Source organism: Trifolium pratense, linkage group LG1, assembly GCF_020283565.1.
Source record: "Trifolium pratense cultivar HEN17-A07 linkage group LG1, ARS_RC_1.1, whole genome shotgun sequence".
NCBI lineage: Eukaryota > Viridiplantae > Streptophyta > Magnoliopsida > Fabales > Fabaceae > Trifolium > Trifolium pratense.
The window spans coordinates 5,796,718-5,815,655 of record NC_060059.1 but is presented as its reverse complement, the minus strand read 5'-3'; the positions used below and the strand labels follow the sequence as shown (position 1 = coordinate 5,815,655).

Below are 18,938 nucleotides of genomic sequence, written 5' to 3'. Positions count from 1 at the left end.
GTTCAGTCGCCAGAAGTAAGGACAATGACAGTGTCATTCCCGAACACTCTCCCAAAATCCCTGCATCACGTACGTGGAAACCTTTTATTGTCCGTTCCGTTATGGAATATACTCCCTCAATCCTTAAATATAGAACTTACACAAAAAAAAATCGTTAGTTAGTTCAGTAATTATTAAAGCTGAATTTAGTAGGAGGACCATGGTTCGATCTCCCACAATTGCGATTGAGAGGAGCTGAAATCACTTGATACCAGAACTGACACTCGAACCGGATTAAACTGGCAGTGATAATAAAAAAACAAAAAATCAGTACTAATAATATGAATTACATTATATTCTTTCGGTCTTAAAATCAGGGACGGATCCAGGAATCTATAAAATGGGGGTCGAAATAATTAAATAATAAATATTAAATAAATCATAATTATACTCAATAAAAAATAAAAAATACATCACATTGTTTATCTAAATTATACACGACATTGCTCTATATCATAAAATTGATCAACAACTGAATCTGTATTAAATTTTTCAGCAATTCTTCTCTCGGTGTAACTAATCACATAATTAGTTTGAAATTCATTTTCCATCTTGTTTCTCAACCTTATCCCTCACTTGTAGCAAACAATCAGAACTAACTTAATTGAATTTAGTAGTGTATAATATATATCATCAAAATATTTTAAAGTAAATTGTTACATTTATTATGTTGTGGGTGTATGTTTTACACCAAACGATCATTACTAATATTTTAACACATTTCTCAAATAACAATTTATGTGTACATATGTATTAAGAACAATTATATGGAAAAAAATATGACAAGAGAGGGGGGCCTCGACCCCTACTTGCCCCCCCCCCTTATGTCTGTCCCTGCCTAAAATAAATAATACAGTTGTCTACTTCATACTATCAATATAAAATTTTGATCATTAATATGTTTAAATATTTATTATTAAAAATTGAATATTTTAAAAATATTTTTTAAGATATATAAAATATCATATATATTAATATTTATATTTATATATTAGTAAAAATAATATATTCAAAATACCAATCGTTAGTTGGTTCAGTGGTGATTGAGACTGAACTTGATAGGGAGGACCACGGTTTGATCCCCCGCAACTGCGATCGAGAGGGGCTGAAACCACTTGATGCCAGAACTGACCCCGAACCAGATTCAACTGATAGTGAAAAACCAAAGAAAAAATAATATACTCAAAATAAATTATGTGAATAATGTACATAATGTGTCATCCGGTTTAAGAGGGAGGGAGTATTATACACTAAAAAGAAATCACTATAAATTATTATATTATAAAATAATTAATAGATGGAGGGTGCAGCTAGTAATTAGTGTGGGTTGTCCTAAATCCTAATACATGTTCACATTGCACTACTAAAAATCTCGGCTTTAGAAATCGATTTAACGATTGAATTATTTCAGTCACTTCATTGACCGAATTAGAAATCTCATAGGAATAAGGAAAGGACATGTATATGTTTTTGGGAGTGAATCTTCTTTATTTGTTGGATTTATTCCCCCTATTTGTATGCAAGCCTTGTATGCAACAATTGTTAATGATTTATTCCCTTTTAGTATGTGTCTAATGATACTTACAAGTGTAGTAATGATAACTTAGTTTCGGTTATGTGTTGGATTGATTATGTATTTGGTGTGTATGAAATAATTCTAGAGATATTAAAGAAGTAATTTACTCAACAAGTGAAATATTTAATTCTCAATGTGTTGTACTTCAAACATTTGTATAAAAATTCTACAAAAATTTACTATTTATTTTATAAGACAAAAAAAAACTTACTATTTAAGATGTTGCTTAAAGAGTAATCCAGAAACATTTGTTAGCATTTCCATTAAACATTTCATCTCTTAGGACCATACATCTTCATATAGTTAGTGTGTATGAGTTTGACCTCAACTTTAACTAAACTATATTCCCCGCCCCTCCTTTTTAATTTGTTGCACAATTATTTTATAATGCTCCAATCAATTAATCTAGATCAAGTTTATCACCTAGCCACATAAGCAACAAACTCTAGAGCTACTGCACCTGTTGATTGAAATTTATGTTTTTGTTTTATCTTATGATTTACATCGCTATAAGGACAAATGTTCAATAATTTTTCAATTGCAGCTAGCTAGTAATGTATACAAATAGGACTGTACCTCTCCTTGATTATTGAGATATGATAATCATTTTTAAATAAGACAAAACATGATAAGTATAATATTTACTTTAAAACGATAAAGATAATGAATACTTTAATAAAGCCTTTGAATACTTACAAAGTGAGCTACTATGACTAAGTTGGCCATTTTAGAAACATTAGGACCATAAAAGGACAAATAAAATGATCTGATCGAGTTGGAGAATGGTGATATCTCGTGTTCTTTTCTTCACTAAAATATAATTGTTTGAAGCTTATATCTTATTCTAATTTGCTTTACATCTCATTCAGTCATTCCATAATTACGTACGTGTCATCATATCCAACATACATAACGGTTAAACCAAATGCATTAATATAATCTAATTTCTTCCATGGTTGTGTTGTGGGGTCGATAGTGAGGTTGGTGAAAGAAACGACAAAGCTTTAACATATATTGAGAAAAGATTTGTTGTCTATGTATTGGCATTTGACTACTTCAAACATATAAGAGTAGCAAATTGAATGAAATGTGAACAAAAAATTTATTATAAATGTTGAAAATATTCATCTTATAAGTAGACTTTGTAAGATTGAGATAGTCCAATTGAAATTCTAATATTTGTATTAAATCTATCCAAAGTTTGTTGGACGAATTGCTATCAAGTTACTGCCTGATTACCCGAGTCATACACAAATAATGTCCAGTCTTAATCTCATGTGTAAGAGTAATGTGTTAATTAAAGAATACATTTATGATGAGATAAAGTCTAATTAAACATCATGATCAATATATAAGTGGATTCAAATATCACCTTACAAACTGATTTTAATATAAGTCTTGGTATTAAAGTAGCTACTCTTTTCTTAGATGTAGATAGAGTATTCTTTTTCCTTATCCAAACTCTACTTCTTTGTTCCCATAATTTATAGCAATGAAGAATTTGGAAGCTGGGTTTGGAGAGAACAAATTAGGATCATATATATGTTGGGAAAAACATGACGTGAGACTTACATTGCAATCAACCCCAACAATATATAGGTTACACACAAGGCTTTGGCTAACAAGAGATATAAAGTTTCAATCTAACGGTAAATTTTATAAAATTTGTATTCATTATAGTAGTATTCATGATTTGTGCACGGTGAAAGACTAGTCTTTCACCATAGACTTGGCCTACACATGGATGCAAATGCTTCTTTTGGGGGGTCAAAACCAGATGCATTGATGTTGTATATCAATTTGCTGGACTAATGCAAGTGTTGAAGCCCAATTAGCAAGAGTGGTAAAGAGATGTATTGGACCTGTATTCCTTCCACAAGAAATTTTCTCATCCCACCCACTCATTTTCTCCCCTACCCCCTAGCAATTCGGAAAACGTTTTTCGAATTTTTTATAGGGTAAATTTTACACTAGAAAAACAGTTCGAAACGTATTTTCCGAATTTTTTTGCACACTATAGGGAAGTAGGCAAGAAAGTGAGTGGGTGGGATAAGAAAATTTCCTTCCACAAATTCAGTTTTCAACTTGTACTTGCTAACCCACCAAGTAACAAGGATCATGTTAAGCCCCAAGGTTAATTTAGTAACCCTTGTACACAATAGAAGACACCCGCTTAGATGAAGGAAAATTGCTCTTATGACCCCTATATTGCTCCTAGACCTTCAAATTGGTGAAATCATCCCTTAAGTCATTTCGAAACGTAGATTGCAAACACACATAATTTTGGATCGTAGCAATCTAGTTTTTGCTATGTTATTTCTATATAACATTGTTTTAGAATGTAGGTTCCATAATCACTTAACTTCGAATCGTAGCTTCCGAAGCTTAATTAATGTCATTTCAGATCTAGAATGCGGACCAAACCGAAACCAAAATTAGGGGTATGTATTTTCGAATTTTGGGGAGCGTGATACGGGGATCTAAAAGGCAATTTTCTAGATGAAGATGCCATTTTGTAAACTAAGCCTAAGGAATATATTGGAGCTCAAATGAGTTATGAACTGTAGACTACCAATAAATTTATTACTGCATGCATAAAGAGTATTTTTTTACATTTTTAAGAGGTTAACTACGGGGACGGATCCAGGAATCTATATAACGGGGGGCCGGAATAACTAAATAATAAATATTAAATAAATAATAATTATATTAGTATTTAAATATACTCAATAAAAAATAAAAATTGTTCTGGGCCGAGCTTAGAAGCTCGGTACACAAGTCAACGAGCTTGTGTAGTCGAGATAACCCCTAATCACCGGGCACACCGTAAATGCTAGGGATACCAACGGCTACTTCTCCATGATTTCTGTAACGTCAAACCACCGGAATGATGAGCATTAACTGCCCATCAAGGCTCCTTAGCCGTTTTCCGGCAGCCACTTGATGGCCATTAATGCCATCAAGGGCCTTGGCCCTGCGCTGGGGGCTATATATATGTGACTCCACTTCATTCACAAGGTACGCATTATTTAGCCAAGAAAACCTTTACATACACAAACTGACTTGAGCGTCGGAGTGCCTGCAGGTACACAACCCCCCTCCGCTTCAACAGGGGTTTCAACGCTCTCAACCACCGCAAACGCCGGCGAAGTCGCTCTCTTCTGGTCAACACGATCAAAAACTACATAACATTGTTTATCTAAATTGTACACGACATTGCTCTATATCATAAAATTCATCAACAACTAAATTTGTATTAAATTTTTTAGCAATTTTTCTCTCGGTGTAAGTAATCACATAATTAGTTTGAAATTCATTTTCTATCTTGTTTCTCGATCTATTTTTCTCAATCTTCATATCAGAAAATAATCTCTCACTTATAGCAAACAATCAGAACTAATTTAATTGAATTTGGACATTAGTAGTGTATAATATATATTATCGAAATATTTTAAAGTAATTTGTTACAATTACTATGTTGTGGGTACATGTTTTGCACCAAACGGTAGTTACTAATTTTTAAACACATCTCTCAAATATCAATTTCTGTGTACATATGTATCAAGAACAACCATATGAAAAAAAAAATACAACAAGAGGGGGGGGCCTCAGCCCCTACTTGCCCCCCTTATGTCCGTCCCTGGTTAACTACATAAATTTTAAAATACATTTGCTATATTTGATTTCTTAAAAAGTGAAGTATTTGTTAGTATTTTAATTTCTTTATTAGTATTATTTTCATGCTACACATGTACAAAGTACAATTATTATCATGCAATTTGTCAACAATAAGTCTTTATATTTTTTTTTGACAAAATAAGTCTTTATATTTAAGTGTGTGAAATGTGATTCCAAACTGTTCCCACCTCAATGACGAGTGTGGTGTTGTTTATAAAACATCCTTTCATCTCGATTTTTAAATAATGCCAAACTTTTTGATGTATTGGAACATAAACTATAAAATAGATTTTGATATATATCACTAATATATTTGAACAATATCAATTAGAATTGAATTTGCCTCTAACATTTGATTCTTATTTCAAATTGTGATTTATGATTTTCATTATAATACTTAAACTTAACATAGTACAATGTATTTAACATACAACTTATTATTCTTACTATCTCAACATGCATTAAGATTAATTCTGTAGGAAAGAAATGAAATCTTTAATTAGATCGTGCAATTGTTTTTGCTTGATAAGATCACGAACCTCAGCCCCATGACAACCCCCTTTTGTAAAACTTCTCACCACCACCACATCTTTCTCTTCAATCACTCTCGCCAACGCCATCTGATGGTCCATCAACGGGTCCCCATCGCACCCACTCACCAACACCCTCCACCCAAGCTCCCTCACCCTATCCAAACCTCCAACACTATCACCAACCGTTGGATTGCAATATTCATGATCACGGTCAACTCCAATCGGCAAAGAAAGCTCCCACATCAAGTCACACACGTGCGGTGGCAAAACCACATCGTTTAACAGCCTCAACTCCGAAGCTACCCTCTTGGTACTACCAAAAAACGGTTGAGACAATATTAAGCCTCTAATCTTAAGTGGCTTCAGATAATCATGATTAACATTAGTCTCTGCAGCTACACGTAGACCAGCTTTGTATGCAATATTTGCTCCAGCACTACCTCCCATGATGTAACAATTTGAATAATCACCATAGTTTTTCAACCAATCATCTGATTGAGTTTTGATCCAGTGCAGAGCTTCCATAGCATCATCATACGCAGCAGGTAAACGGTGTTCTGGTGCTAAACGATAGTCAACGGAAACAACAATGGAGTTAACGTCGTTTGCAAGGTTTATACAAAGATCGTGAAGAAAATCTGAGGCTGCACTGAAGAGGATGAAACCGCCACCGTGAAAGTAAACAATTATAGGGAGCTTGTGGAAGGGGTTATGATCGAGTGTTTTGCGGGGAAGGAATATTCTAGCGGTGGTTTTGTGTGATGGGTTGATGAGGATGTCTTTGGTGAGAACAGGGATTGGAAGGTTGGGATTTGGTGAGGGAGAGATGTGTTGGTCTCCACGTAGACGTGTGATTGTGCCGTCGGGATTTAGGGAGATTTTGAGATGGAGAAAGGGATCGATCATGGGTTCAGGTGGTGAGAAGGGTTGACCTGACATGGTAGTACACTGTAATTGGTTTGTGGAGCTTTTGGTGAAAGTTGGTTGATTTAATCATTCATCAATTATTTCCTCTTTTCTTCCTACAATAAACAATGGTGTGTTAGTTAACATCAAAGTCGTGTTTAACAAACTGCTAGCTAGTGGCTTCGAATCTTCCACTATTATTTTTATCCTTGAGTTGAGTTAGGTAACAATTGTTGCAGTCTACAGGCACAAAAGTCTAGCCAATTAACGTAAAGTCTAGCCAATTAACGTCCCAACCAAAATATATACAAATAATATAGAAATGATATTATGACTTCAGAAAAGATATTAAATAAACGGTTAATTATGTTTGGTTGGATGTCAAAAAACCAATGGCTGATAAACATAGAGTATTGACTTAATTAACTATATTTTGTGGCAATATTGACCCACACTTTTTAATTATAGGATTTAATTGATATGCACCGACGGTGTAAAATAATTTTATACTGTCAATCAATACCAACTATGTTTTCCGCCATACCAACCAGGATTTAATTGCTTATAATAGTAATCAGAGAATATATATATATATATATATATATATATATATATATATATATATATATATATATATATATATATATATATTTACGATGGAGTTAAGGATAGAACCCAAAATCATTAATATATTACTCAAATCTCTCACCACTTGATCAAATCTAATGGCTTGTGTACTACAAGAAAAATGCTGAATTATACGAAAACGAAACACACGACAATAAGAGATGGTGATTTCCGCCCATCCCCATTTGATATATTCCCATTTTTAAATATTATTTATTTAATTATAAACCAATGATTAATAGCCACGTTTGTATTCTTGTTTCTCGTGTTGCTTGCTATTCATAATGAATAGCATTGCTCGTACTACAATATACTATTTCAACAAAAATTGTGACTAATTATAATCTATTACTAATATATTAAAATCGATTACCACCAAAGTTCCTAATTTATCCTAATTACTTTTAACCATGTTGCAAGCTTTATATCCTTCATTGTAATTTCACTAAAAAAATATATAATTTCACTAAAAAAAAAATAAAAAGATGATATGCTTAAAAATATGAACAAATAGATTATAGATATGAACAAAACATAACAAAAAAAAAAACAATAATTAATAATAATATAATAAAGCTAATTAGTATCGAACTTACTAAATTACCTTAAATATTCCTAATAAAATTTCTAATTTTTTATTAAAAATATACAAGGGACCATTATTTGTGACTAAAACATAAAAAATTGAATAAATAAGTTTACAAGAAATAATTAACACAATAATTTCACTTATATTTTAACAATATTATATAACATTTTTTAAAATATTTAATTTAAAATAAATTTTCTACATTATTATTAATATAGTGACAAACTCAAATATCAAATAAAAATCAGTGAACCCGTATGAATGCACGTGTCTTTAAACTAGTGAATATTAAGAAAATCAGTTAATGAATATTATGAATTATTTAATATTTTTTTAACTCTTTTAATCTATTTTTTCTCATACTCATGATTCAAGTATCTTACTATGACTAATTATTAAGGAGGTTTAAATATTTTACGACTTAAATTAATTTATTGTTTGAGAAATGGGGCATGCATCAACAGTGTAAAATAATTTTACATTGTCATTCAATACCAACTATATATATTTCGTCAAATCACCCTACTACACCTCACTTTAATGATATAATGTGGAGGAATAACTGATTAATTTTTATTGGACATTCGTGTAAAAATATTTTACAATGATGTAGCATGTCTATTCAACTCATTATTGTAAATAATCCGGACCATACTTTTATTCCTCATCAATTACATTTTAATCACATTTTAAATTTTAAACTAATTTCTTTTTGGTACAAAATCCCAATCTATTTTTCTTCATGTTTTTTTTCTTCAAGTAAATTAATTCAAATGTTTTTTATTTCAAGTCATTTACTTTAATTTTCGTCAATTCACGAATTTGAATTTTTTTTCGGTACTTTTTCTCATGTTCTTCATGCTGTCATAATATTCACCATTCATTCAATACTTTCTTTTCTTTTCTTCTTTGTAGCTTAACTAACCATTAAATTAGAAAAATGAGAAAGAGAAACATATAAAAAAATTAAAGAGGATCCAAATTCTCAATTCACTCGAAACACTCCATTCATACACATAAGATCACCGTGTAATTTATTCGAAATCCACATAAATTAATGGGAAGATTTGACCGATTTAATTATTAACCAGAGAATATATTGTACACTAAGTTGTTATCCAATTCTAATGTCATGTCGTAACTCCAAAATATAATGCACCATTAATGAATAATAGTTCAGTCGGTAAGAAGATAACTTATATCTCACAAAAGTTTGATTCAACTCCAAGTTCCGGCGTGAAAATTTGTCGAGACTTGTTCTAACATTAGTGACTCCACATAACTCATCTACTTTTTTTTAATAGAATAATGTCTCCCTTTTTAAATATACTCTTCAAATTTTTTTACATACTCTTTGTTTTTATAAACCTTTCACACACCTTTAACATTTTCCATATATTAATAAAAAAAAAGTCACAGCGACTAGTGCCCCCGATCAGTAGTTATAAGAAAAAAAAAATCATAAGAAAGGTCATTCTTCAGCAAAATTTGAAAACGAAGAAATACATAAAAAATATGAAATGTGTTAGGATTGGTTAAGCTTGTATATAGGTTTGCTGTAACCAAGCCAAGCCAGGCCTGTTTGCCTGCAGGAAGCGCGCGCCTTGGCCTGCCTTGCCTGCAGGCTTGCCTAGCCAACTGGCTTGCTTGTGTTACAAGCTGTTGTATCTTGCTTATAAAAGACACCATTATGAATGAATAAACTAGCTGATTACTCCCTAATAACCAACAAAATGTTACCTAAACCTAAACCGTTATAATAAATCCTGAAAAACATGGGATTCATTCATTCATTGCAAGAAATCCTTTATTTTAACATGCCAAAGGCAAAGATCTCTAGAGATGACCATAAATACTGCTGCATACTGCAAAAGTGCAAATAGCAAACTACAGAACAAAGTATTGACTACATGACTCATCATTGCATCAATAGAAACTCTTAACCAAATCGAACACCTTTTCAGACATGGAAGCATCACCCACAAAAATACCATGTCTACCCCCACTATAAAATTGACCCACTACATTGACACTTTTACCCTCAAGCAACTTCACCAATTCCCTCTGTCGGTCCACAAGTTGATCCCCATCACAACCAAACACCGCAACCTTCCACCCAAACAACCTAATCTTATCCAAAATCTTACCCCCACCATTCACCGTCGGATTAGAATACACGTAATCACGATCAACGCCTAACGGTAACGACAAATTCCACATCGAATCAGTAACAATCAACGGTAGATTCAGATCCTTCTCAAGTCTTAATTCAGACGGTGTCCTCTTGGTCCCACCAAAAAACGGTTGAATCAATATCAACCCTTTGATATTAACCGGTTTAATCTCATTAACTATTGAAGCCGCACGTAGACCCGCGTTGTAGGCGATATTACCTCCAGCACTCTCTCCCATTAAATAACAACGAGAGTAATCAACATGACGTGTCAACCATGGATCTTTTGAGGTTTTAATCCAGTGAAGCACTTCCACGGAGTCATAGTACGCTGCAGGAAGACGGTGTTCTGGTGCGAGGCGGTAGTCGAGTGAAACGACGACGGATTGAGTTTGATTAGCGAGGTTAGCGCAGAAGTTGTGGAAGTAAGTTGAAGCGGCGCTGTAGAAAATGAAGCCACCGCCATGGTAGAAAACGATGAGGGGTAGTTTGGACTTTGGTGATTTGTGGGGTAGGTAGATTCGTGCCCAAGTGTGTTTTGATTGGTTGATGGTGAGGTCTTTGGAGAGAGCGGGTGTGGGGAGATTGGGATCCGGTGAGGGTGGGGATTGTGGGATTGTGTCTAAACGTGTGACGGTTCCGTTTGGGTTGAGGATTAAGTGAAGTGTTTTGTAGGGATCTATTGATGATGAGTTAACAAACAAGAGAAAGAAATGTAAGGATAATAAAGCAGTAGTAGCGATAATGTGTAGTGACAAAGACATGGCTAATACTGTACTAATTGATTATTGAGAAGCAATGTATCATGTATGAATAGATATCTAAAAACTTTAAAGTTAACGTTGTGATATGTTAATTACTTGAAACTACTACTACAGTCGTGAGTGAATTTAAGATTACTATTTTAAGTGGGTGAGATTCGTACAAGGCAATGCAATTGCAAATAATGTTTGGAGTGTTGTTGGGTCGAGAAAATTGACGACAGCTAGCAAGTAACTATGGGACAAAATCTTACTAATATTGGTGTGGTTCAAATGAATGGGATGGGATCTAATCTAACGAGTCATGAAAAATATGGAGCAGAGCAAGTGTTGTCGTTTTTAGTTTTAACAATGTGTGGTTGGAAACGTACTATCTAGTTGACTGTATATAGTTGTAGTGGATTTGAATTTCTCCAATTTTTTCCTTCCAGTTAGTCATGTTATAGTAATCTTAGTTAATCATTCATTTTTCCCCCTCTTTAAATGCTTTTATGCTACTATGGTATGGCTTCATTTGGTTCCATCTAATTTTATTATTGGAAAATAGTCATTTTAGTCAAGGTGCAACTCGCTATCATTTTGGTTCCTGACTGAAAAATAAATACAAAATAATTACCGACTCTGCAATCCGTTAGTCATTTTAGTCTCTGCCGTCAAAATTGGCGTTAACTTTTTTAAAAAAAACTGACGTGATATTTTTTTGGAAACACGTGGCACGCTGAGTAGACATTAGTTGGACAAGTGGCCTGATGACGTGGTGAGGGACCAAAATGACAATATTGTTGATCAATATTGTGATAATCATCATCATCATCATCGAATGGTTGAACGATGATGGAAGAATTTTGTTGTTGTTGGCCATTAATTAATGGTGACAGGTGACATAGTGAGATGACGATGGTGATGAGACATAAGAGGCTTGGAGAAGTTTATAGAGGAAGAAAAATATAAGCGGGGGCCTGTTGGCGCAGCTGAAGCTTAGCACAAATCACTTGGCCTGCACAGGCTTGAGCAAGCAGGCAAGAATACACGCGCGCGCTGCACAGTCTCCAGGCCTTGCCTATGAGCACGATCTGCAGGATCTACTATTCTTGCTGCTGCAACAATGGTGAATGAATGGAAAGAAAGAAAAGCTGTGTAATTGAAGGATTGAAGAAGAAGATGATTATAGGGAAAATAGCTCAGATTTTATTCATCCACTTGGGGGAAAAATTAGTTGATTACACACACTAATATGGGCCAAGCCCTTTTATACTAGATCACCACAAAGCTAGTGATTCTCTTAGGCCCTAACCAACTAATAACTTCCTAACAAACTCTAACAACCTAGGTAGAACAAAATCTAACTGACTCTAACAAACTCACTAACAAACTAACTAACTTGCTTTAGAAGCAATTAGTTACACTTTCACTTTTTTTGCTTGCACATCAAGCCAACTTATTAACAATATGAATTAGCTCATTAGAATCATTTGGATTTAACACTTCCCCTTAATTCATGTTGTCCACTGTCTCAATTCCCATTTCACTTCTCAATTTTTCAAACACCTGTACTGTTACAGCCTTGGTTAACAAGTCTGCAACTTGCTCTTCACTTCTGCAATACATTAGAGCCAAGTTACCATTGCTTACATGCTCTCTTAAGTAATGGAACCTCAGCTCTATATGCTTGCTTCTTCCATGAGCAATAGGGTTCTTTGCAAGATTGATAGCAGACACATTATCAGTCTTCAAAGTAACTGTTTCACACATGTCTTGACTGATTTCTTCAATTAGGTTTTTCAACCAAATGGCTTGACAGGTGCTGAGTGATGCTGCTATATACTCTGCCTCACATGAGGATAAGGCCACTACAGGTTCCTTCTTTGAACACCATGATATTGGTGATCCACCATAGAAAAACATATAACCAGCAGTTGATTTTCTATCTTCATGATCACCACACCAATTTGAATCTGTGTAGCCAATCAGCTTGCATTCTTTGTCTCTGTCACTTGCAGGGAACATGATACCATAGTTTATGGTACCTTTCACATATCTAAGTATTCTTTTCACTGCAATCAAGTGTGACCCTTTAGGCCTTTCCATGAACCTGCTAGCAATCCCTACACTGTAAGCCAAATCAGGCATTGTATTGCACAAATACCTCAGAGAACCAATCAGCTTTCTATAGAATGTAGGGCCTACATCCTCTTCTTCTGCACACTTTGTTAGCTGTGACCTTGGCTCAGCAGGTGACAATGCAACATTGCATTTGTCCATCTCAAACTTCTTCAAAATCTCTGATGCATATCTAGTCTGGTGCATTAAGATTCCTTGCTCATTCCTCAGAAACTCAATGCCTAGAAAATATGTCATGAGGCCTAAATCTGTCATTTCAAACTCTTCCTTCAAGTCACCCTTGAACTCATTAATATAAGATTCATTGCTTCCTGTGATAAGCAAATCATCTACATATAGACAAATTATAATAACTCCCTTTGCAGCATCTTTCTTGACATACACTCCATGTTCTGTGACACATTTCTTAAACCCTATTTCATTTAAGAACTTGTCAATCCTTTTGTTCCAGGCTCTTGGAGCTTGTTTTAGACCATAGAGTGCCTTCTTAAGCTTATACACCTTAAGCTCTTGACCTTTCACTTCATAACCAGGTGGCTGGGCAACATATACTTCCTCTTCTATAGGACCATTCAGAAATGCTGACTTCACATCCATTTGATACATTGGCCAATCATTTAGGTTAGCAATAGCAGTTACTAACCTTATTGTTTCCATTCTAGTAACAGGTGCAAACACTTCATCATAGTCAATACCTTCTTTCTGAAGAAATCCCTTTGCCACTAGTCTTGCTTTATATCTGGTTATTTCACCCTTTGAGTTTACTTTAAGCTTGTAAACCCACTTCACATCTATTGCCTTCTTTCTCTGTGGAAGATCCACCAGCTCCCATGTTTGATTGCTTTCAATTGAATCCAATTCTTCTTTCATAGAACATCTCCACTTTTCACTTTGTAGAGCACTATGCACATCAATTGGTTCAGATTCAGCCATGAATGCTAAATGGATCAACTCACCATCATTGTTCACTTGACCATATGAGTTCATTTCACACTCTTGTAGTCTTGCTGGTAGAACTCTAAGCCTATTTGATCTTCTCACCTCAGGAACTGGCTGATTTACTTGTTCTTCACTAACTTCTTCAATCATCACACTAGTTGACTTCTTTTTGTCATTAGTGTTCCAGTCCCATTCCTTAAGTTCATCAATTATTACATCTCTACTGATCACCACATTGTTGTTGATTGGATCATAGAGTTTGTAACCTCCAGTTGAGTGATAACCAACCAATATCATCATTGTTGACTTATCATCCAGCTTCTTTCTCAATTGATCTGGTGTGTGTCTGAAAGCTAGTGAACCAAACACTCTCATATGATTCACATTTGGCTTGTGTCCTGACCAACATTCTTCTGGTGTGATACCCTTCAATCTCTTTGTAGGGCATCTGTTCAATGTGTAAGTAGCAGTAGACACTGCTTCACCCCATAACTCCTTAGGTAAATGCTTCCCCTTCAGCATACACCTCACCATATCCATTATTGTTCTATTCTTCCTTTCAGCAGTCCCATTTTGCTGTGGAGTATATGGTGGGACTATGTCATGCACAATGCCTTCATTGTCACAGAATTTTGCAAATTCATGTGATACATACTCTCCACCCCCATCTGTTCTTAGGGTTTTAAGTCTCTTACCACTTTGTCTCTCAACTGTAGCTTTAAATTTCTTAAAAATTTCAAACACATCACTTTTCTTACTTATCAAGTAAGTCCATAGTTTTCTGCTAAAGTCATCTATGAAACTTACAAAGTACATGTTACCTCCATATGAATTCACTTGCATTGGACCACATACATCTGAATACACCACTTCAAGTACACTATTGGTTCTACTTGCTGCATGCTTGCTGAAGCTCCCTCTGTGCTGCTTTGACTGCACACACTCTTCACAAATCTCTTCAGGCACTTGCAGGCTTGGCAAGCCTGTCACCATTTTTGATTTTTGCAGCAAGCTGAGGTCCTTGAAATTCAAGTGCCCCATTCTATAGTGCCATCTCCATTCTTCTCTGCTTGATGCAGTCATCAAGCACTTGTGATTCAGAACATTGAGCCCAATCTTGAATGTCCTATTCTTTGACATTTCAGTTTTCAACATCAAGTTACCTTTAGTGTTGTACACTTTCAGCAACCTATTCTCCATTACAATTCTATAATCTTTCTCTAGCAATTGGCCTATACTGAGTAGATTACATTTTATACCTGGTATGTACAATACACCAGAAATCACTGAACACTTGCCATCCTTTCTTTTGATGGTTACATCACCAATAGCTTGTACTGCAAGGCTGCTATTGTCTGCAAATTTAACATTGTGATTCTGAGTAGCCTTTAGGCTTGTGAACCAATCTTTCCTCCCTGTCATGTGTGTTGTACATCCAGTATCAAGATACCATTTCTCTTGAAAGTCACTTTCATCTTTTGTAGTTACAAGAAGCATCACTGAGCCTTCATCATCATCATCATTTCTAGCCATTTTGGCTTCAGCATCACTTGATTCCTCTCTGAATCTACATTCATCTGCAAAATGACCATAATTTTGGCAATTATAGCATTGAATGTGTTTCTTGTCAAACTTTCCTCTTCCACCTCTTCCACCTCTTCCACCTCCATTGTAACCACCTCTTCCACCATTAAACTGTTTCTTCTGATTTCCACCTCCTTTGGTATCTTGATTCTCTTTTCCATTTCCATCTTTTCCCTTATTGCCCTGCCATTTTCCCTTTCCTTTCTTATTCTTATTACCCTGCTGAACTTGTAATGCTATTTCACCATTGGATTTATCAGAGTTTCTCTGATTCATCCTTTGTTCATGTGCTTCTAAAGATCCTTGCAGTTCCTCAACCTTAATACTGTCAAGATCCTTAGATTCTTCTATAGCAGCTACCACATAGTCAAACTTAGGAGTTAAAGATCTCAATATCTTTTCTACTCTCATTGTACCAGACACAATTTCTCCACAAGCTTTCATTTCATTAACTAATTTTGCAATTTTGGTGAAGAATTCACTTACAGTTGCTTTCTCTTCCATTTGTAGCTGTGCAAACTTGCTTCTTAGGGTTTGTAGCTTCACTTTCTTCACCTTCTGATCTCCAGCATAAGCTGTAGCCAAGATATCCCAAGCTTGCTTAGCTGATTCACAATCTCCAACCTTTTCAAAGATATCAGGGCTTACACTTTGGTGAATTATGAACAATGCCTTGTAGTCTTTCTTCTTCAATTCTTTGTGTTGTGTTCTTTGAACCTCTGTTGCACCTTCTGAGAGTGATTCCACACCACTAATCACTTGTTCCATCACATCTTGATAATTGAACAAAACTTTCATCTGTTTGCTCCAATTATCATAATTCTTTCCATCCAAAATTGGTAGATTCGCAGGGAATTGACCATTGTTAAAGGTTGCCATGGTTAAAGCACGAACCAGGCTCTTGATGCTAGATGTAGGCGCAGCTGAAGCTTAGCACAAATCACTTGGCCTGCACAGGCTTGAGCAAGCAGGCAAGAATACACGCGCGCGCTGCACAGTCTCTAGGCCTTGCCTATGAGCACGATCTCCAGGATCTACTATTCTTGCTGCTGCAACAATGGTGAATGAATGGAAAGAAAGAAAAGCTGTGTAATTGAAGGATTGAAGAAGAAGATGATTATAGGGAAAATAGCTCAGATTTTATTCATCCACTTGGGGGAAAAATTAGTTGATTACACACACTAATATGGGCCAAGCCCTTTTATACTAGATCACCACAAAGCTAGTGATTCTCTTAGGCCCTAACCAACTAATAACTTCCTAACAAACTCTAACAACCTAGGTAGAACAAAATCTAACTGGCTCTAACAAACTCACTAACAAACTAACTAACTTGCTTTAGAAGCAATTAGTTACACTTTCACTTTTGTTACTTGCACATCAAGCCAACTTATTAACAATATGAATTAGCTCATTAGAATCATTTGGATTTAACAGGGCCTAGTAGAGGGAGTGACAAAACTGAAATCAACTGTAGCAACAATATCCATGCCTTTGCTACCAAACTATTATGTCATATTTGAGTTTCATATAAATTTTTCTGTCGCAAACAATACAAAACACTTGGCCTTTCAAAACTAATAAAAGCAATATAAATTTGAGAAGAATGAATGTATTATTAGATAGATCTGAGAACAACATACAGAATGTAAATGCAAATTGTAGGTCATTTCAATCCAAGATCATTGCAAGTCTCTCCCAAGAGAAACATGTTGTTGTTGTTGTAGTTTTGGTTGGATTTGTGGTGATGAAGATGGTAGTTGTGTTCGAGGAAGAGATGGAAAGAGTGGTTGGTGGAGGAAGAGAGATAGAAGGAAAAATTTCTTAAAATGGAAAAAGATGAAGAATGAGAAGAAGAAGAAGAAGAAGATGAAGAAATGAAAAAGAAAAAAAGATTGTCAATTTGGTCTTGCTATGTCATCGGGCCATTTGGCCAGCTAATGTCTACTCAGCGTGCCACGTGTCTTCAAAAATGCAATGTCATTTTTTTTGGTAAAGTTAACTGCCAATTTTAACGGTAGAGGCTAAAATGATTAACGGGTTGCAAAGTCAGGGACTATTTTATATTTTTTCTTCAGTCAGGGACTAGAATGACAGCAAATTACACATTGAGGGACTAAAATGACTGTTTCCCCTTTTATCACTGATTTTTTTACCTTTGATTGCAGGAATCGGATATTCAATAACATCACCAAACTCGTGGCATTTCAAGTTGAAAGACAACTTTCAGGACCACTTGTTGATTTTTGTGGAAGTGGAGAAACAAATATATTTTTAAAGACGACTTTCAACAACCATATTTTGGCAATACAAAATTTTACTAGAGAGATGAATTTGTGTTCAACTCAATTATCTCATCGAAATGTTTAGAGAAATGAGACAATCTACACCTATTAGAAAAAAAAAACCTGGAGATTGAATAAATCTCAACAACGATGGTGCTTGTATGCAAGGGCGTCTCCGAGTTTTAGGAGGCTCTGTGCAAAATATAAAAGTGGCGCCTTAAAAAAAATCTAAATTTAGTTTTTCAAAAAAATTGTTGATTTAAACTGCATATAATATATATATAAAAAATTATTCTTATTCTTGTAAACATATAAATTATCAATATTAAATCAATTGCATTATATCAAATGGAACAAGAAATATAAAATAATTATCTTTGTATATAACGTCAAAAAGGAACCTCCTAATCTAAGGTTAAATTTTATGCAAAAATTAAAATGGGCTAGAACTATATTTACGAGTATAAATAACTAATCTATTGATATTCATATGATATTTTATGAACATTAGCAATATATAAATATTATTTTAGGGCCTAAAAATTAATCTATTAATATACATATGATATTTTATATGTTATTAATAATATATAAGTAATTTATAGGACCTCAAAATTTTGAGTTGAGGCCCTCAAAATTTTGAGGCCCGATGCCGTCGCACATCTCGCACATGTGTGCAAGCCGCCACTGCTTGTATGGAGAGTCTTCAGGCTATGGTTCCACAACTTTGATGGAATATGGATGAAAAACTACTTTAAAAAGATTGATGTGTGTGATGCCTTGAATTGTGGGAAATGTATCTAGGTTTGGATATGGCTTGGAAGTAGCGCTTTCCACAACTCATGTGAAAAGTGATTTTAAAATCTTGATTGATATCTTTACAAATAACTACAAGTTCGGTGAAGTGGTCCCCATAATGGACATAGATGTTGGGTTTTTGTATATTGGCTACATTTTGCAAAAACATATTTTTAGCCAAGTGTTGAGACAAATGTGCTGACCCCAAGTGTTGTGACAAATGTTGGGACACTTTGGAACAACACCTGACTCTGTATCGTGCGCGCCAGCTAGCGGGTTTAAATTTCTACTCAATCTTTTGAAGATCTGTTTGAAGAATTGTTTCAAGG

General features: G+C 34.7%; 2 protein-coding genes across 2 annotated transcripts; both read right to left on the bottom strand.

Moving 5' to 3' along the window:
- Window positions 1-5,631: 5,631 nt before the first annotated feature.
- On the bottom strand, window positions 5,632-7,012 carry LOC123902678 (carboxylesterase 1-like). The gene has a single exon (XM_045952461.1). It carries the CDS (start codon window positions 6,763-6,765, stop codon window positions 5,761-5,763), a length of 1,005 nt encoding a protein of 334 aa, XP_045808417.1. The 5' UTR covers window positions 6,766-7,012; the 3' UTR covers window positions 5,632-5,760.
- Window positions 7,013-9,708: 2,696 nt separating this feature from the next.
- LOC123902370 (carboxylesterase 1-like) lies at window positions 9,709-11,333 on the bottom strand. The gene has a single exon (XM_045952072.1). The coding sequence runs from the start codon at window positions 10,883-10,885 to the stop codon at window positions 9,875-9,877; it is 1,011 nt and encodes a 336-aa protein (XP_045808028.1). The 5' UTR covers window positions 10,886-11,333; the 3' UTR covers window positions 9,709-9,874.
- Window positions 11,334-18,938: the final 7,605 nt, after the last annotated feature.